Below are 20549 nucleotides of genomic sequence, written 5' to 3' on the forward strand. Positions count from 1 at the left end.
CACAAAGGGAAGCCTATCAGACTCACAGCAGATCTCTCAGTAAAAACCACACAAGCCAGAAGAGAGTGGGGGCCAATATTCAACATCCTTAAATAACTTTCAACTCACAATTTCATATCCAGCCAAACTAAGCTTCATAAGTGAAGGAAAAATAAAATCTTTTGAACAAGCAAGTACTCAGAGACTTCATCACCACCAGGCCTGCTTTACCAGAGCTTCTGAAAGAAGCACTACACATAGAAAGGAACAACCAGTATCAGCCATTCCAAAAATATACCAAAAGGTAAAGAGCATCAACATAATGAAGAATCTACATCAACTAATGGGCAAAACAACCAGCCAGTGTTAAATGGCAGTATTAAACTCACATATATTAATATTAATCTTAAATTTAAATCGACTAAATGCCCCAATCAAAAGACACAGACAGGCAAATAGACTAAAAAGCAAAACCCATCGGTATGCTGCATCCAGACCCATCTCACATGCAAGGATACACAAAGACTCAAAACAAAGGAATGGAGGAAGATTTACCAACCAAATGGAGAGCAAATAAATAAATAAATAAATAAAAAGCAGGAGTTGCAATTCTCACCTCTGATAAAATAGACTTTAAAGCAACGAAGTTCAAAAGAGGCAAAGAAGGACATTACAATGGTAAAAGGGTCAATGCAACAAGAAGAGCTAACGATCCTAGATACATACGCACCCAATACAGGAGCACCCAGATACATAAGGCAAGTTCTTAACGACTTATAAAGACACTTAGACTCCCACACAATAATAGTGGGAGACTTTAACATCACATTGTCAATATTAGACAGATCAACGAGACAGAAAATTAACAAGGATATTTAGGACTTGAACTCAGACCTGGAACAAGTAAACTTAATAAGCATTTACAGAACTCACCACCCCAAATTCAGAAAACATACATTCTTCTCAGTACTACATCACACCTACTCTAAAAGTGACTAAATAATTGGAAGGAAATCACTCCTTAGTAATTGCATAGCATTTCACAGGTTTAAATGAAATATTGGTTGGCTGCGTGTTTGTTATTTTTCTCCCTTATTCTTTCCTATCTCCATTGTTAAGCACAATTATTGGCATAAAAGAGGTTTTTAATACCCATTTTTAGACTGCATTCTAGCCTGGGTAATAAGGCAAGACTCCCGTTCTCTCTCCGCCTTTCTCTTCCTCTTTCTTTCTCTCTTTCATTCTTTTTTTTATTTCTCTCTTTTTATCTTTTTTCCCCCAAAAAGGAAGACTTCTAAACATTTATTAATTTATTAAAATAAGAACAATATATCCATTACATGTTGACATCAATAATGCATTTTATGAAAATAACTATATTTATTGAAACCAAACAATTAATTAGAAGAGTGGCATTATTTTTGAAAATCTCTTTAATATCTGGCTTAATAGAATACAGCAGGATTCTGATGATTGCATCTGATTTTAATCTGTTGCCATAAATTTTTATGGTTAAAGTATGTGCTAACATCTGGCATTCTGCAGATGTGTAGGTGGAAAAGGAAGAATCTCATAAACTTATCCTCTCTCCCCCAGAAAATGCTGTCTTGGGAGCATCTAAGGGTGCTTACACCCTTCTCTGGGGTAGAGGAAGATCTGTAAGTCAGATCTGGGTTTGAGTCCTGAGTGATTTAGTCACTACTTGTATAATTTTTGCATGTTATTTGATCCCTCTTAGTTAAATGTTATCTATAAAATGAGGTTTGTGCCACCATTTCAGTTGAGACAGTTCAGTGGGGTGTTGTTGTGAAAGTCCTTTGCAATTTCAAAACAAAAACTTAGGATCAACAAATGTCATTTTTGCTATTGCCATTCAATCAAGAAAGATCATTTATAGCATATCAATTTGAAGCTCTTATGATCATAAGTGGTAAATAAATGGTATTTTGATTTTGTATATTACTTTTAAGCAAATGAAATGTCTGTTTTTTTCCCAGAAGGATATTAGACTGTCTTCCTCATTATTCTTTTTCTTTCCCTCCAAACTTGTTCTTCTTTTAGTTCATCCTGTTAGATCAATACTCAAGTTAGAAAATCTTTCTGAGTTTAGACAGTTTGAAGGGAACCCTGCCAAACCAAGCAACACTGCATTGCTCACTGATTTCTTAGTCGTTTTATGCTACTAAAACTAAATACCTGAAACTAGGTAATTTATAATAAACAGATATTTATTAGCTCCTGGTTCTGGAGGTTGGAAAATCCGAGATTAAGGGGCCAGCATCTGGAAGGGGCCTATCGAATCACTCTTCATATGTAAGTAAAGTAAGTAATAAGAATGACAACATGCTTTATTAATTTATAGAATTTACAAGACTTATTCATGGATAGTTCCTGTAACAATATTCAGAAATATTAAGGGGCCTTTACCATTGCATTTTGCAAATAAGAAATTGGACTTGAAGGACCTATGGGGTTGTCCTCACATAAAGTGGTTAGTGAGAGGCTTTCATGAACAAAGCTCATGTTTCCCAAAGACTTACTTCCAAGGAGAATGTTCTGTAGAATAGTCCTTTCAGAAATATCACACTTCAAGTTCTTAATGACACAATGAGACAAGATTACTTTTTGGTTCCTTTTTTTAAACTTAAAATTACTTTGAATATATTAGGTATTCACTTCCTTTTCTTCAGGATTTAGAATTTAAAATTATATGTTGTCTTTAAAGCTTTTTGCTTTAAAGATCTGCTAACCCTCACAGATTTAAACAAATGAGGAACCTACCTATGTGTATTTTCCACTTCTCTGCTATGTTGACGCAGGCTGCTGAAAAGGATGACTACTTTGGTATGAGCTGGAAGATAGGTTGAAGTTGTTATGTGAAAAGCAGAATTCACATCTATGTATGGTTACTGATTCATCCACATTTTTTCTTGAGCTATGTCTTCTTTTGGAAGCAAATATATGGGTGTGGTTCTACAATAAATAAACCATGCAGAGTAGTAGAAGTGCTTGCTTGCTTTCTTTCTCTTTCTTTCTTTCTTTTTCTTTCTTTCTTTCTTTCTTTCTTTCTTTCTTTCTTTCTTTCTTTCTTTCTTTCTTTCTCTTTCTCTCTCTCTTTCTGTCTCTCTCTTTCTTTCATTCTTCTTTTATTTATTTATTTTTACCATTTTCAATCTTTATTAGAAAGACACAATGGAAAAGTATCCCTTCTGAAGAATTTTTGTCCATTTCTATTAAGGCCTCAGCAATATCAGCCTATTAAAAAAGGCTGGTTTGCAAGTCAAATGGAGTCACTTGGCCAGCTGATTTCTGAACATGGGGTGGTCCTGGTTGTTCAGTGTCTATGATGCCTCACAGAAGAGACTGGCAGGAATTCCTTTGCTTGACTTATTTACTTGACATTACCTTCTTGAAGAGGTCTGCACCCCAGTTACCAGGTGTAGGTTCCTCCCACTCCCCAAAAAGGAAAAAATGTTAAAGAAGCAAGATGAGGATCTGTGGGTGGGACAGTGTGTCGGGTGATCAGGGCTCAGTCTTCACATGCAGCTGCCTTCTGAGCCACGGAGGGGGATGAAATCCAAGTTTCAGTCTCCTTCCCTCAAATCACCTTCTCCCACTGACTCAGATTATTCCTGCATGCTTTAAGGAGAGACTCCATGGGAGGGAGGATCTGGGTAAGGGTTGTATAGCAGGGAATGGCTACAGCATTGGAGAACTCAAGCTGGCCTTGTGGGACTTCATCCTTCTTGTCTCTGTCCATCATAGGAATAGGCTGTATTCCTAATTTCTTCATTTCATCACCCTCAGCCCAGAATTCTGCATATATATATCTTTTGACATAAATTTTGTAACAGGCCACAGTTTTGTCACAGAAGAAAGAACACAGGCAGTTATCATCAAACCAATTGCATGGTCTCTATGTGATTGATTATTAAGGTTTAGCAATCCTGTCTGGTACATCTCCTCCAACTGTTTTCTGTTTCCAAAGTATAAAGCAAGGTCTGTGGCAATGATGGCTTTGCGGATGATCTCAAGCACCTGCTCATATTCACTGGAGCTCAGGGTGGAGAAGATACTGTGCCCTTCCAACTAGAGGATGGACACCGTCTGGGAGAAGTGGTACTGCTCCATGGTGGAGGTAGAGTAGAGAGCTGCCAGAGGGTGGTCGAACTTCTGCAGGTAGCTGTTAGTAAAGCCTCTGTGGTCCAGGTTATGACACAGACACGCAATCAGCAGTTCTTTGCACTCGGGGTCTGTGAAAAGCGTGTGGTTGTTCTGAAGTATGGCGTACATGCATTGCACTACAGTGACTGCATGCTTCCAGTTGTGATAGGGAACTCGCTGGTAGTTCTTCTTCACAGACATAATAAAACGACACAACTTTTCAAGCTCAAAGCAGGATGTCCCACAGGACCGATGAACCATATAGACAAAAATTCCAGGGCACATGTTTCGAAAGGACCAATGTCAAAGTGGAATAATTCAATTTCTTTGCAGAGACGCACGGGAAGGGTGAATCGCAGGAGGCCTTGCCACTCTTCCGCAGTACAAATGCTATGGCAGGGCAGCTTTTCCATCGTTACTCGGTAAATGCACTCTGAGTGATGAATTCTGTGGTACATATTAGCACCGTGTAAGTCTAAAGCAAAATAGATGGCAAACATTTTAAAGTTGTTTTCATCTGTTTTAGAGAAGGCACTGCCACTTATTTTGTTGACCATTTGTACAACACCTATCACATTTCCTTGGCTGACGATGGGCATGCACAGAATGTTCCACGTGGTGTAGCCTGTGTACAAGTCTACTTCTCTGTTACAGCGTGGGTCTGCATAGGCATCTGGAATGTTCAGGACTTCCCCTGTTCTTGCTACGTGGCCACCAGTTCCTTTCTCTATTGAAAATCTTATCTCTTTGGTCTTCTTGAAGACAGGTTTTCCTTCCTTTTCCTCTCCAATATCAGAAAGGTGTGAATATAACTCCTTGTTCTTATGGTCTACCTGGAAAAGTGCACAATGATCGGCATTCAGCAGGTTTTTTGCATATATCATTATGCGTTCAAGTAGAGAATCTATTGCAACTATGTTATCAAAGTATGTTTTTGATACATCGAGGAGAAAGTCATTCAATTCAGTCTGTTTGGCAAGGCCTCTGCATACCTGCACCTGATGTTTTGCTACGGAAGCCCAGGCAAGATTTGCTGTTGCAACCTCTTGGTGACTAAGACAGAAGGCTTCTTTGCCCCAGTGCCGATACAACTCAAGAATACCAATCAAGTCACCAATTGCAGTGACAATTGGTAAGCAAAGAACAGACTGGAGGCGAGTCCCTGATTCCAGTCCGGTACCTCGTGGAAATCGTTCATCCCCAAGGATGTCGTCTATTAGCAGTGTTTTCTGGGACTTGGCCACATAAGCAGAGATGGTGGTGCCCTGGGTGATGGGCCCAGCAGGGATGAGGCGGGGTTTTCCTTCCTTTATCCTAGCTGTTATGAATATGCACAGGCTATTATTGCACTCTCCAAGGAAATACATTGCAAATCCATCAGCTTTTTTGGCTATTTTTATGATGCTGCTCAGTTCATAGAGGAGTAGCTGGTTGTCTCCTCCTGTGTCCAACCATTGTACTATGTAGCTGCTTAGTTCATATACAACTCTCTACATATTCATATCTTGGTACCTGCTGACTTCCTTAGGAGCCAATTCGTCTTCTGATTTGTTTTTCTTCCTCTTCAGCCATTTCTCTACTCTCTCTGCACTAACACTTTCAGATACAAATTCATCTAATACCTTGTGGTGAAGAGAAAGATATGCCTTCACGTTTTCATTGGTAAAGCCATATAATGTTGCCATACCAGTTAACCGTCAACTGCTGGGTCATGGGCAGGAGCGGGAGTGTGTCTCTGGCCAACAGCCCGGGGCTGGTGAGCGGGCCTCCACAGCCTCTTCCACAGCCTTCCTCCCCAGTTTGGCATCAGTTACACAAACTCGCCTAGGAATGCAGACTTGCACAAATCCTTAGATTACTTTCTTTCTACCTGGAGGCAAAGGTAACAGGCTGATGGGGTCTCCCATGGCCAGACTCTCAGGCCCAGGACTGGCCAACTGCCATCCCAACAGATTCCAACTGCCATCCCCCTTTCTTTCCGTCTTTCCTTCTTTCTTTCTTTTCTACAAAGTAAAGATGTGGGGACATTATTGATGTCTCTATGTGCATCCATCAAGACAGCATCCTGAAGAATACAGTTCAGTATTTTATTACCTTAGTAAAATCATAAAAAAATTAAAGTACTCTGAAATATGATGATAAATACATAAATTATTTGGGAATACTGGCCAGATCATTAAAAGACAAAAGTTGTTAAAATTAAGATTTATTGCAGTTAGCTTGCTTTATTTTATTTATTTATTTATTTATTTATTTATTTATTGAGATGGAGTCTCGCTCTGTTATCCAGGCAGCAGTGCAGTGGTGCAAACTCAGCTCACTGAAATCTTTGCCTCCCAGGTTCAAGTGAGTCTTGTGTTTTAGCCTCCCAGGTAGCTGGGACTACAGCCACCAGCCACCATGCCTGGCTAATTTTTGTGTTTTTAGTAGTAACAGGGTTTCATCATGTTGGTCACACTGGTCAGGGACTCCTGATCTCAGGTGATTCACCTTTATTTAGCCTCCTAAAGTAATGGGACTACAGGCTTGAGCCTATTACAGTTAGCTTTTAAAGTATTTCCTGGCATTTTTCTTATCTCCTTTACTGTAAATTCAACAGGCTTTTCTTTTAGAATTTGAAAATCTTAGATTTTTAGTCCCTGCTATTGTAGCCTTGAGCTACCTGTGTCTTAACTCTGCTAGGCTACTAACAATTTCCCTAAGACACCTTAGTGGTGTTCTGTTTGTTTGTTTGTTTTGTTTTGTTTATGGTTTCCCTAATCTCCCTTCAGGCAATCTCTGTTGGACTGCTATGCATATTCTGAAGCTGTGCTTAAATTCTGTCATATCCAGAGTTTCTTTCCAGATTTCTTGTGACTTCCAGTCCTTTTATCATACCCTGTTCTCCTATTGTTCTGTGTGTTTGTATCACGTGATTCATTCCTTTATTATGTGTTAGATTGCATCTATTACCACCAAACCCTATAAGCCCTTGGTGGGCCAGGACTGTGTCCTCTACATATTTGCATTCTCAAAGTCATCTGTCTAACAAATGTGCATTACATTGATTTGCATATAAATCATATAATTTTTGAAACCAAAACCCCATCTTAAGTAGGATGAGCATATTAGGATGAATAAGTCACATTTGAAACAAGAGTATGATGGCTGATGCTCATGCATTAGGAGTACAGTAATTTCTTAATTCTTCCTGCTACTGATAATTTCAATGTCCAACTTATTTGGAGAGTTTTTAATAGATTTATAAAAATTGAGAATACAGGAAAAATCTAGGAAATTAAGTACATTATGGTTTCTGGAGCCAACTGCTGGGCCTTAGAGATTGATTACAAGCCTAAATTAATAAAATAACTCTTCTTAGAAATAAATGTGTATAAAGTTTTTTAAGCGAATTAACAGGGAGACGAATGGCCAAATGTTCTAAGTATCCCTTGAGTGTTTTAGCTGTGTATTGTATTTATGGAGTTTCAAGATTCCTTTCATTCTAAAATGACGGAACTGGAGATGATGCTGAAAGGGAGGATGAGGCACATTTATAAAATCTCTCTCATCCAATAATATCTTCTGATTGCAGTTATTCCAGAGAAAACAAAAATAAGTCTCTGTAAAACAACAAAATGAAATCCATGTGTTCCTCCAAATCTAATGAGATCATATCACTCACATACTTTAAAAAACCATTAAAATAGCACACTCTCCAGCTGGTGAATGAAACCTGCTTTAGTATTTACTGTGTGTTAAGAATGAACCCTCTTTTGATGGAAGGCAGAAAACCACACTGCCATGTGTGTACCTATGCAACAATCTTGCATGTTCTTCACATGTACCCCCAAACCGAAAATGCAATTAAAAAAAATTCAAAAAAAAAAAAAGAATGACCCCTCTTTCTTGTAGTAACTGTTCACAGGATCCTTGACCCCTTTGGGTGTCAAGAAGGACTCAGATGTAGATGCAATAATTTAAGAACATACTAAAAATCAAGTTTATGAATTACTTTTTTACTAACTCTTTTTTGCATGTACATTTTAGTGTATGGATATGTACATTTTAATTTAATAATAATCAGTGCCAAATGTATGTATTGCTGCTGATTTCTAAGCAGTATAATTAATGCATGGGTCCTTGTGATGAAAAACTTGGCTATATACTGACTATACTTTAATGTATATTGCTACTTCAATTGCTGTGGTCAGAGCTTTTCTTAATACATATTTGTGTATTTACACCAATGTGAACTCATTGATTACTTGAAGATATTTAAATAGAAATTACAATTCAAATATATATATATATGTACACACGCATATTTTCTTTTTTACTTAAGAGACAGAGTCTTGCTCTGTTACCCAGGCTGGAGTGCAGTGGCATGATCATAGCTCACTGCAACTTCAAATTCCTGGGCTCAAGTGGTCCCCAGCCTCCCTAGTAGCTGGAACTGCAGGCATGCACTGCCGTGCCTGGCTAATTTATTTTATTATGATGATGATAATTTTTTTTTTAGAATTAGGGCCTCATTATGTTGCTCAGGCTGGTCTCTAACTCCTGGCCTCAATTGATTCTCCTGCCTTGGGCTCCCAAATAACTGGGATTACAGGGGCATCATATATTTTTAAATCAATAATGCCATTTTAGCTTCATGATTATTAAAGTATTTACATACTATAAAGAATTGTGATGGCAATGATTGTAAGCACAAGCTTCTTTTCAGTGTTAATCAAGACTAGATCACTGCTGGCCATTTCCCATTTAATGCATCTATATCACGAGAAGTAGATAGGGATGAATACTTTTATTACTCAGATTTTCTTAAAAAGTATTTTCAGGCCGGGCGCGGTGGCTCAAGCCTGTAATCCCAGCACTTTGGGAGGCCGAGGCGGGTGGATCACGAGGTCAAGAGATCGAGACCATCCTGGTCAACATGGTGAAACCCCGTCTCTACTAAAAATACAAAAAAGTAGCTGGGCATGGTGGCACATGCCTGTAATCCCAGCTACTCAGGAGGCTGAGGCAGGAGAATTGCCGGAACCCAGGAGGCGGAGGTTGCGGTGAGCTAAGATCGTGCCATTGCACTCCAGCCTGGGTAACAAGAGCGAAACTCCGTCTCCCCCCCCCCCCAAAAAAAAAGTATTTTCAAATAATCTGGTATTGAATTATTTTGGCATGTTGAGAGCTAGTGCAATTATTTCATTCAAATACTGGACACAAAAATACATTGTAAAACAAAAATACAACTGAAATGGTACTTAAAATAGCAGATTTATATAAAATAATATTTTTCTCTCAAGGGCTAATTTATAAAAAAACTCCTTTCATCTCTCAAAGACAGAAAATTTTATAAATTTGCAAAACAGAATTGATTTTACTGAAGGAGTAGAAGAGATAGTTTTCTCTAACACACAGGAGTCTTTAAATTATTAAACAAAACACTGACAGACTTACTGAATATGAAAAAATATATCACTTTGACTTCCCTGCCCTGTGCTCCCCTCTCCATATCAAGAAAGGACACATTTCCCAGACCTCTAACTGCCACATAATTGTCAACTGAACAATGCTAGAACTCAGATCCTGATGAGCCAAATGACTCCTTATTTGTTGAGACACAACCAGACTCTTAGGCTTTTAACTTTTTAAAAGCAGGATGTGGAGCATAGCACACTCATTTGGTATAGGAGGTCTTTGGTGCCATTGCGTTTCTGGACAATTTCCCCTTTGTAGCCTGTGTCTAGTCCTGTCATTTGAAAAGCTTTCCTCAATGGAAGCCTTGACTCATGGACTCTCAATTTAGCTACAGAGAATTCTCTATTCCAATACAAACAATCATCCATGTTTCAAGATTTATTAGGCTTAAAAAATAACTAATGGATGAATGGGTAAGAATGAGGAAATAAATTTTTAAAATGTAAACATAAAAGCTTTAAGAAAAAGAATGAACTGCTTATACATGCAACAGCATGGATGGATCTTGGAATCAGACACAAAAGGCTTCATATGGTGTGAGTTCATTTATATAACACAGAGAAAGGTAAACTAAAGAAATGGAAACCGGATCAGTGGTGCCAGGGATGGGAATGGAAGAAAGAGATTGACTCCAAATGGTGGAACTTTTTGAAGTGAAAAAAAAAAAAAAAATCATATAAATTGTAATGGCAGTCCCATGATTGTATGATGATGAGCTGAATGACTCATTTGTTGAGACACAACCAGACTCTTAGGCCTTTAACTTTTAAAAGCAGGCCGTGGAGCATAGCATACTCATTTGGCATAGGAGGTCTTTGGTGCCATTTGTTAAAACTCAAAGGACTGTACACCTAAAAAGATGTAATTTTTGTAAACCACATTTCAATAAACATAATATAACAGAAAAAAAAAAAACAGAATGAGAGGGTTAGTGGAGCATAGTGTGGTACATGATTAAACTTCCTCTAGTTAACCTGAGTTTTTTATGCTTAAGCAAATTTCAATAGTGACATTTTAAACTTATGATAAATTAGCGGGGTTTTTTAGAAGAAAGGCTAACACAGTTTCTTATTTTTATTTAATCAGCATTTATGTAATATCACCTCTATATCAGAAATTGTTCCAAGAGTTTTAAAAATTTCAACTCATTTAGTATAACATTTACCAATGATGTAGGTAATATCATTATCCCCATTTTGCAAATGAGGAAACTGAAATGCAGAAAAGAAGTGTGATTTTTTTATTCATCACCCAGCTAGTAAGTGGTGAGGCCAGCACTTGGACTCTGTCTCGCTCATAACCACCACATATCTGTAGACATTTTTGTTGCTATCTTCTTAGTTCATAAAATTTGAATTGTAGTTTAATTATTAAGGTATAGCGGATAGAGTGCTAGGTCTTGTAAACCAATATAGGAGGCCATTCATTACATTGTGTAACTTCTGACAAGTCACTTAATCTCTCGAATCTCAATGTAAAATGAGAGCGATCATCTTAGTGCATATTATTTCAATATTATTTGTAAGTCTCAAAGAGTATGTGTGAGCTCCAGTAGTATGTAAAGAGAAGAGTGCGGCACAAGCCAAGCTCTCATATTATTTATGATCTTGGCTCACAGTATTCTCCATCATCTCTAAATGTAATGGTTGATGCTTTAGGAAACAGCACAATATTCTAAAATGTAAAATGCAAATTTTTTTCTTAAAATATGACTAAGCTAAAATATAAGTATTCATATTACAATGAAAATTCATATCTAAGAATGTTAAGTGAAGGTGAAAATTTCTAACACAAAATGGAAATACCTCTAATAATGTCTTAATGTTAAAGACATATTTTCAGCAGAGATTTTCAGATAGAGGTAACATATGTATAAAGTTTGGATATAGATAGCATTGATAATTAGATTCATTGGTACACGCATCTGTTTTCCTTGGAAAGATATTATAAAGACATTTTGAGTGATTCTCCCAGTATTGTAATTTTTTTAAAGCAGTGATAGAGCTTAAGCTAAGAAAATAAACATCACATAATTTCTTTGAACTTCCGTGTTAAGAGAAAAAACTGTGCAGCCAGGATTTCAGAGCAGGATTTATTAATAGTTATTCCTTGATGTGTAATTTGATGCAAATTAGTTCCTTCTACTAGCCTCGATTTCCTTCCTTATCTGCAGACTAGGAAATATAGTAACACTTACCCCACAGCATCAATTTTAGGATGAAATTAGTTAATACATACAAAGTGCTTACACAGTATTTGACACATAGTAAGTACTTAATAAATTCTAACCATTATTATTATTGTTGTTCTGGTTATCATTTTCATAGTGCCTTCAGTGAGAAAAAAGTATATTCACAATATAGTCTTTTTCTGTTCAAAAATTAGGGTTTGTTGGCTTGGCAAGGTGGCTCATATCTGTAATCCCAGCACCTTGGGAGGCCGAGGCAGGAGGATTGCTTGAGCCCAGGAATTCAAAACCAGCCTGGGCAAGATGGAGAGATCTGTCTCTACAAAAAAAATTTAAATAAATAGAGCTGATTGTGGTGGTGCATGCCTAGGAGGCTGATGCAAGAAGATCCCTTGAGCCAAGGAGTTTGAGGATGCAGTGAGCTGTGATTGTGCTACTGCACTCCAACCTGGGCAAGAAAGCAAGACCCTGTCTCTTAAGGAATAAAAAAGATTATGGTTTGCTATTTCAAAGCATATATGTGCACAGATGCACCTAATCATTTCTGTGCTTTCCTACTCTATTACTAGTTTCTCCTCCTTGCTTAGATATTTCTTTCTCTAGGACAATCGTTTTTCTGGTTCTTTAGGACTGACACCTTGGAATCATATTTATTTATGTTCGCAGCCACTCATCTCATGGTCATCTAATCATCATGTTCTATTGATTCCTTATCAAACAATGTATGTTTAATAAATAGCTATTGAGCAAATATAAAGTACCCAATAATGTCTTTAATCTCAGGAAATTTTCAATATGACAAGGGAAACAGACCTGTAAATATAGTGTGATGTTAACAGAGGTCTACTCAGAACACGGTGGTGGGTTTTATGAAGGAGCAGACCTGTTTGTCAGAAGAGGCAATGGTTGAGCTTTGCCAGCTGTATCATCCACTCGGTCAGCAGAAGTGGCCTCCTCAGCTTCTCGTTTTTTTCTAGCTCTTCATAATCCAGCAGAAATTTTATTTCCAAAATATATCCTGAATCTTTCTGCTTCTTTCTATTTCCACTGTCCTTTCTTAGGACTCCATTATTTCTCATTTGGACTAAAAGTATTTCTAACTGGTGTCCCCACTTCTATCTTTGCCTTCACCTAATATGTTTCTCATATGCCAACAGATCTTTTAAAAATTAGCGTATTAGAGCATGTCATTTGTTTGTATAACAATGCTTTGTTGATTTCTCATTGCATTTAGGAAAAAACAATTTGAATTCCTCTCCATGACCAACAAGGAATTAAGGATAAACCTCATGTCCAATCTTATATCATATCATGCTAGCCATAATGGTTTTCTGCCTATTTTTACACAATCAAAGTTTATTTCTGTCTATGGTAATAAGAATAATAGCAACCAAAGATGCTAATGTCCTGATCCCTAGAACCTGTGAGTATGTTACTTTATATATCAGAAAGGACTTGGCTATGTTATTAAAGACGTTGAGATGAGGGAAATTATCCTGGAATATCCAGATGGGCCCAATGTTGTCATATGGGTTCTTAAAAGTCCTTTCCAGGCCATATAGTCAGGGAAAAACATGACAACAAAGACATGTCAGGGATATGCTATGCTGTTGACTTTGAAGATGGAGGAAGAGGCCACAAGACAAGGGATGCAGATAACTTCTAAAAGTTCAAAAAACAAGAAAATGTTTCCCCCAAGCACCTCTAAGAAGGAATGCAGCCCTGCTAACACTTTGATTTTATTCCAATGAGATCCATGTCAGATTTCTGACCTTCTGAAATATAAGATGATACATTAGTGTTTTATGCCACGGTAGTCATTTTTATGGCAGCAATAGAAAACACATACACCAGTCCAGGCCATTCCCACTTGTTATTTCTTTGGCTTTCAATGTCTTCTTTTCTGTTTTCCAGTGATAACTTTTTTTTTTGAAATTTTAGGTCTCAGGTTCACTGTTGCTTCCTTAAAATAGGTCTTTCCTGATGGTTCTGTTGAAGCATCCCTCCTTCCTCCAACTCCTGAGCAACTCTAAAATAATCAACTGTTTATTTATTTCATGGCATTTAATTGTTTAAAATCACCTTGCTTGTATATTTACCTACTTGTTTATTGCTGTTTTTCTGCTCATGGTTGTAAGCTGTGTAGAATCAGAGACCTTGTCTGTGTTGTTCACAGCTATAACCTTAGTGCCTTCATTAGAAGCTGACAAATAATAGACCCTCAATAAATATTTGTTAAACGAGGGAATGGATTACACCAGGGAGGTGGTTACTTCAGGCAAAGGTCAGAGCCTGAGTAAAATTATGAGGTGTGAAACTGCTTTATGTGTCTGGGAAAATATGTGTTTCCTCTGGATAAAACAACAAGAGGAAAGCAGAAATTGGAACCAAGAAATAGGCATGCATCATGGTTATTATTATTTTAAACTGATGTTATTATATTTTGTAGGTAACTGGGAGTCAGCTTTCTTAGAAAGAGGAGTAACTGAATGAAAGAATGCATGACAAAATCAATAGGACTTAGTGAGCAACAGGATACAGGTTTAGGAAAAATAAAGAGTATCCGCCCACCATCGTTTCATTTTAGGTTCTGAGTTTTATGCCTTGGCAGTGGGAGATGTTTAATGGAGACACTTGGAAATATAGGTCTGCAGCTCAGGAGGAAAGCTCTGACTTCGAGTCATTAGCATGTAAATAGAAATAAAGTCAAGGAATCTAATTTAATAGTAAATATACCCAAGTCAATGGGCAAGAAGAGAAAAAAGCTGATAGTACAAGATTGGAGAGCATAGATGACTTTCCGAGATGAATTAGTAAAGAAAGTTTGACTAGCAAAGCAGCAGGCATAAAAGGATATGTGAGATCAGGGAAGCCATGAATGGAAAGCATTTCAGTATGAAGGGAGTAGTCAGAATATCAATTGTTAGAAGGGGAAAGAAGAAAGACCTTTGGGTTTATTAACAAAGGGGTGTTGATGTCTCTGGCAGTGTAATCTATAGTAGAGTACTAGAAATGAGATTCTGATACAGGGATGGAGGATGACTGAAAGAAGGAGTGGAAGGGAAAAAGAGATCACAGAAGATGTGAGGTTAAGGGAAATCTTCCCTTCTTTTTTTATGTTAAAGATCGGCTATTGGTGAGGAGCAGCTTTACAGGCTGTAGGAAAGGTACTCGTAGAGGAAGAAAGGTGGAAGGTAGAGAAGAGAGAAGAAGACACTGACAGAGTCACCTCTTCAAGGAGACGTGAAGAAATGGGATGAGGAGTGCAGAGGAAGAGATCAACCCTGAAAGGGCGCTGAGACACCTTTTCTTGTAAGCCAGAGCATACAAATATATGTGGCATGCATTAAGCTCAGCAGAAGCTCAGAGAAAGGGAAGATTATAAAATGAGATTAGGCAAGTAAGGCATTATTATCACTTCTCTTGGTGGAAGAAATATAAGAATCTTTGAATTTTATTATTTGTTTTTCTGTTATTCTTCCTGAATGTTTAGCAAGGTGGTTTGTAAGTACTGATTTTCTTATATATTATAGAAAGAAGTAGCAGAAGGGTGATTTTTGGTTCTTACTCAGCCCATTCACTAAGTGGAAGTAGGCTCCTCCTGGGGACAGTGTGGTGGTAATAGAAGTTTGAGTGTCAGGAAGATCTAAAAAGAGCTTAAAAATGCATAAGAACAATCACTTTGGAGTCAAACATCACTGAAGTAGAATTCTAGATTTACTGCTTAGTAGTTGAGCAAACTTGAGCAAGTAAATGTCTTTGAACCATAATCACCTATATATAATTGGAAAAAAATAATAAATATCTTTTCAGGATTGCTGTGAGAATTAGAAAATATTCACTTACTAGCAAATATTATTATAAAACATATACTATTGGGATAGGCTTCACTGGAATTGGGACAGATTTCTGAGTGCTCCGCTGCTGCAGTGAGGTCTATAATCAGTTCTGTTTTTTTTTTTTTTTTTTTTTTTTTTATTGAGATGGAGTCTTGCTCTATTGCCCAGGCTGGAGTGCACTGGCATGATCTCAGCTCACTGCAACCTCTGCCTCTCTGGTTCAAGCAATACTTCAGCTTCAACCTCCTGAGTAGCTGGGATTACAGGCGTGCACCACACTGCCAAGCTAATTTTTGTATTTTTAGTAGAGACGAGGTTTCACCATATTGGCGAGGCTGATCTCCAACTCCTGGCCTCAAGTGATCCACTTGTCTCGGCCTCTCAAAGTGCAGGGATTACAGGTGTGAGCCACCATGCCTGGCCTATAATCAGTTCTTTAAGGGCAAAGAAATGGTATTGTCCTCGATTCTGAATCCAACCACATATATTAAACAGACATTCCTGGTCAACACTTGTATATATTTTAGTCTTTTCCAAATTGTAATGTGGGACCCTAAAAGCAGACATAGAGAAAAAGCCCATGTTGCAAAACATTTTGCTATCTATGACTTGACAGCAATAAGATATTAAGAGTTCACAAGGACAATATGGAATATTTATTTATCTCAGCTCTTTTGACAAATATTTGCTATGCCCCTGTCATACCATGTGCTTTCAGTATGGTGGGAAGAGGAGACTGAAACTGGTGGCAACCGTGAGAGATTGCATTGTAGTTTTAATCTTTCCTATATAAGCCATGTTTATTGTTAATAAAACAACTTTATTAACAAACAGATGATAATTGCTTTAATGACATACTAAACTACTGATCTGAGCAGCCACTGAGTGTTTTCTACACTGACTGCTTTCAAGTCCTGCAGTCTTATCCAATCATTGTTGTATCTTCAGCATAGGTTCTGAGATTTGTAGATTCTCCCTAAATGTCTGTTGTTTTGCAATTCAGTAAAAGTGCTGCACAGGGTGCCTGAAAATTGTGCCAGCCCTTCAATATCAGGGTGGTATTGGTCTAAAATTGCATCATGGTAGAATAGAACTGGCAAGCTCAGAGAAAGGTTAATTCCTTCCTCCTGCATTTATTTATTTTCCTGTTATCTTTGAATATTTAGTCAGGTGGTTTTCAAGTCCTAGTCTCTCTCAGGTATTCTAGAAAGAATTAACTGAAAGGTGGGTTTTGGTCCTCACTTAGCCAATTCATTAAGTATAAGGGCACCCCTGAGAACAGTGTGGTGGTGACAGAAGTCACTGAAATGCGATATGTCTAAATGAAAATATAAACTGAGGGGTACAGGGTTAGAAAGCTGGAAACAACTGGGAAAGTTGACCTCCACTGGAATATTTATCCGGAGTCTAGTTCCAAAGCTAAAATGCAAAGGTTCTTGGATTTCTTCTATTAAGAAAAGTAGTAATAATGTCTTACTTGCCTAATCTTATTTTATAATTTCTCTTTTCTCTGAACTTCTACTGGGCTAATGCATCCCTCACATATTTATATGCTCTAGCTTATGTATCTTTATTTCCTATAAATTTAGTTTTTCAACACCTACATATGTTCCTTGAATGTGATGAGTATGTCTTTTATTTCTTTTGTGTCATCCTTTCTGTCCAGTGCTTAGCACAGTGCAAGGCACCTGTTGCCGAATAATTATAAACAATGGACTCACCTGATTCTAGGGAGACTCAAGGTGGCAAATACATTAGATTATATAGAACTCTCTGAGGTTTCTAAGATGTTGGCAAGTGTGAGGGTGGCACAAAAGTTCACGGATATTGTCTTTAAAAGGTATGTGCAACTGAGTCTATGATATTTCCTGCAAAACTGGCTTAGAGTGAATAATACCACCATCTAATTTTATGTAGTTCTTTGCAATTTGGAACTTTGTTAATAATACATTACTCATTTTAGTGTCACTAAACCCTGTACACTGGTCAGGGTAAAGCCCTTTTCTCAAATGAGAAAATTGGAGTGCACAGAGATAAGGGACTATGTGCACTCAACAAAATTGTTGAGTGGCAGAACCACTCAAGAAAAGCAGAAACGAGCCTTTTTTCATCCAAAGGTGGAGTACTTGCCATTCCTCTGCACTGCTTAGTAGACTATTTTTCAGCATGGTAAAACTCTCCAGGACAAGAGGAACCTGCAGATGTGGCCCCTTAATAAGAGATGTGGAGACGTTAGGAAAGGACCTGCCTTCTTAATTCAAATTACAATGTATCACAAATTCATTTTTCCAAAATGGTTTTCTCACCTGGACTTTACCTGGGCAACATTCTAATAATTCCCTTCAGAGTATGGGAAAAGAAATAGAATCTGAGAAGGGGAGAAGGAATACTCCCTAGTCAGTTAAAAGAAAGGGTTAAAATGTGATTCTTTAAGGATTTAAGGTGGAGAAGAGAGTCTTGAAATATCTACATATTAAAAAAAAAAAAAAAAAACCACCACCACCACTAGGTTAAAAGGCTGGATTTCCTCTGGAATGTCTTTTTCAGCTTATAGGGGAAAAGTTAAAGGGTGTGTGTCTGGGAGAAAGGTTAGGGAGGGGAAAATAGGACCCTTTTGTTTTAACAGACTTTCTTAAAAATAAAAGAAAGGAGAAACAAATGTTTGTTTCTGTTATTAAGCCCCATCTATGCTTAAAAGTTAAATGAAATAGGGAAAGTTCAGGCACAGAGACGCGTGTTCTGATTTGGTTGTTTACCATCAATCAGACCGTTGCTTGGCAGACACTGGATGGTTATGAGCCTGAACAAGCTGAAAAGGGGCAGGAAAAGAAGTGGAGGCAGCATTCTTCCTATTTAAAGCTGCATCGCTTGAAAAAAGTTTTCGCAGACTGTGCTGGAGCTGGTGCTGAAAAACGGGGTTTGCAAAGGCTGCCCTGGGGCTGGTGCTGAAAGAAGAGCCCACAGCTGACTTCATGGTGCTACAATAACCTCAGAATCTACTTTTCACTCTCAGGAGAACCCACATGTCTAATATTTAGACATGATGGCAAACTGGGCGGAAGCAAGACCTCTCCTCATTCTTACTGTTTTATTAGGGCAATTTGTCTCAATAAAAGCCCAGGAAGAAGGCGAGGATGGTGAGTTTGCCATTTGCTTTGCTTGTAGTGTTTATTGCACGGTTTGGGAAATAGGTGGAATGTTAAGCCTCAGGAAGAGCGTGAAGAGGCGGTTCTGGTTTGAAGTTTGAGAAGGGGGCTGACGGATTTGCACCTGGAAAACGACTTGAAAGACAATTGGGATGTTTGTAAACCCGGAGCTTCTAGATTTGCCGTTGGAGAGAGTACACTACTAAATTTTTCTGGAAAAGCCTACAATAAGTCCTTTTGCCTGAGTGTGAGAGTGGGAAGTTTAAAAGAAGAAACGAGTGAATGCTTAAAACGGAGCATTAAAGGCATTTTAGTTAGAGGAGCTCTCTTCTGTGGGCTGGAGTTTTCAGAGCAAGGAAAAGTCGCGGCAGAAGCTGGGTAGGGTGGAGTCTTTTTGTACTGAACTTCAGCTGCTTCATAAAATTCTTTGTTTAGAAAAACCTCTGCAGAAACTCTGATAGCTTTGATTTTTCTTTGTCTTTGGCTCCTCATTCTTTCCTCTTTAACAATTTACACTTCTTTACCATTTTCATTTGTGAAAATGTGATCACTTTTGCTTACTGGGAGGCAGTCTCATTTGTTTCTCCATGACAGAGGCTGATAGAAGCCAGATTTCTTAAACAGTGGTATTTTCCCACCCTACTGGCTTGATTAACAGGACAGTGGTGGTTCCCGGTTGGATGGCGGAAGGCAGGAAATCAGCATGCCTTATGTATATATGTCTTATTTGGCATGGAATATTTGCATGGACAGTACCCTCTAGATATGAGCTTTTTTTAAAAAAAAGATAAATCTTGCCTGGTGACTAAGTGTTTTTTCCTGCGCAATTTGCATATGTTACAGTTGGGTTATATGGTATGGTTAAGCAAAAATGCATAGCTATTTCTTGAATATAAGAAAATATTTAAATTGATTCTTCTATTAAGTCTGTACTCTTGAGGGTTGCACTTTCAAATATAGACATGTAGTCTTTTAGAATAAGCCATTATAGATTTTCATCAACTCAACTGTTTAACATCAAACTCAAGCTTTTAAAACTTAGGACATTCACTTACCTTTTCTATTACTTTTGTACATGCATGTGTATAAACTATGCATGTCTTTTTAGGACAAGTATCTGCTTCTGTGTTTTTGCTTCTAAAATGTTTATAAAATTAATCTAGAGATCAGAAGTTCTGAAAAGTTTAAAAAGTAAAAATACAAATCTGGAGATGAATATCCAACAATCTGTCAGGAGTCCCATAGAGGGGGCACTTTCTAAGACTTGGAACTGGAACTTTTTATGTTACATTTTATGTTTTTAAAATATGAGGTAATTTATAAAAGGTAAAAAGTTTTGAGTTTCTTTATAATGGCATGAAAAGCATGTGTTGTTTGGAAAGGTGGCAAAAATAATTGAATACAAAGTAGAAGTCAGAAAACAGGAGAAAAAACAGAAAAATCACGAAAGAAATTGAAAATTTGACTCTAAAAAGAACAAGTTACTCCCCTCCCCACCGAAGCAACCAACTTTAATTTTAAACTTTTAATACCACTTTCTTTGTTAATTTATGTTAAAATAAATAAATTACTTTAATAAAGTATGGAAATAATTGAATATGTTAATAAATGAAAGGAATGTTTCACGAGGTATATGAAATAGGCCATATTATAAAAGACATTCCCAAATAGTTGTAATTAGTCTGTAGGTGTTTCTGAAAAATGAACAGAATTTAATTTTTCTTAATAGTGATTGACATAAATGTAAGGAATGTGATGCTTGGTGCAAAAAAG

The 20549-nt window shown here is 37.5% G+C and overlaps 1 protein-coding gene and 1 pseudogene across 1 annotated transcript in view; one reads left to right on the forward strand and one right to left on the reverse strand.

Moving 5' to 3' along the window:
- Window positions 1-3501: 3501 nt before the first annotated feature.
- Window positions 3502-5828, reverse strand: LOC101038612 (cAMP and cAMP-inhibited cGMP 3',5'-cyclic phosphodiesterase 10A-like; annotated as a pseudogene).
- A 12834-nt stretch (window positions 5829-18662) lies between these two features.
- COL5A2 (collagen type V alpha 2 chain) overlaps window positions 18663-20549 on the forward strand; it is a 149153-nt gene continuing 147266 nt past the window's right edge. Inside the window, exon 1 of the mRNA XM_003940835.4 lies at window positions 18663-18767. Coding sequence (XP_003940884.3) covers window positions 18671-18767 — 97 coding nt within the window. The 5' untranslated portion in view covers window positions 18663-18670. The remainder of the gene's footprint in view (window positions 18768-20549) is intronic.

The sequence above is a fragment of the Saimiri boliviensis genome, chromosome 5, assembly GCF_048565385.1.
Source record: "Saimiri boliviensis isolate mSaiBol1 chromosome 5, mSaiBol1.pri, whole genome shotgun sequence".
NCBI lineage: Eukaryota > Metazoa > Chordata > Mammalia > Primates > Cebidae > Saimiri > Saimiri boliviensis.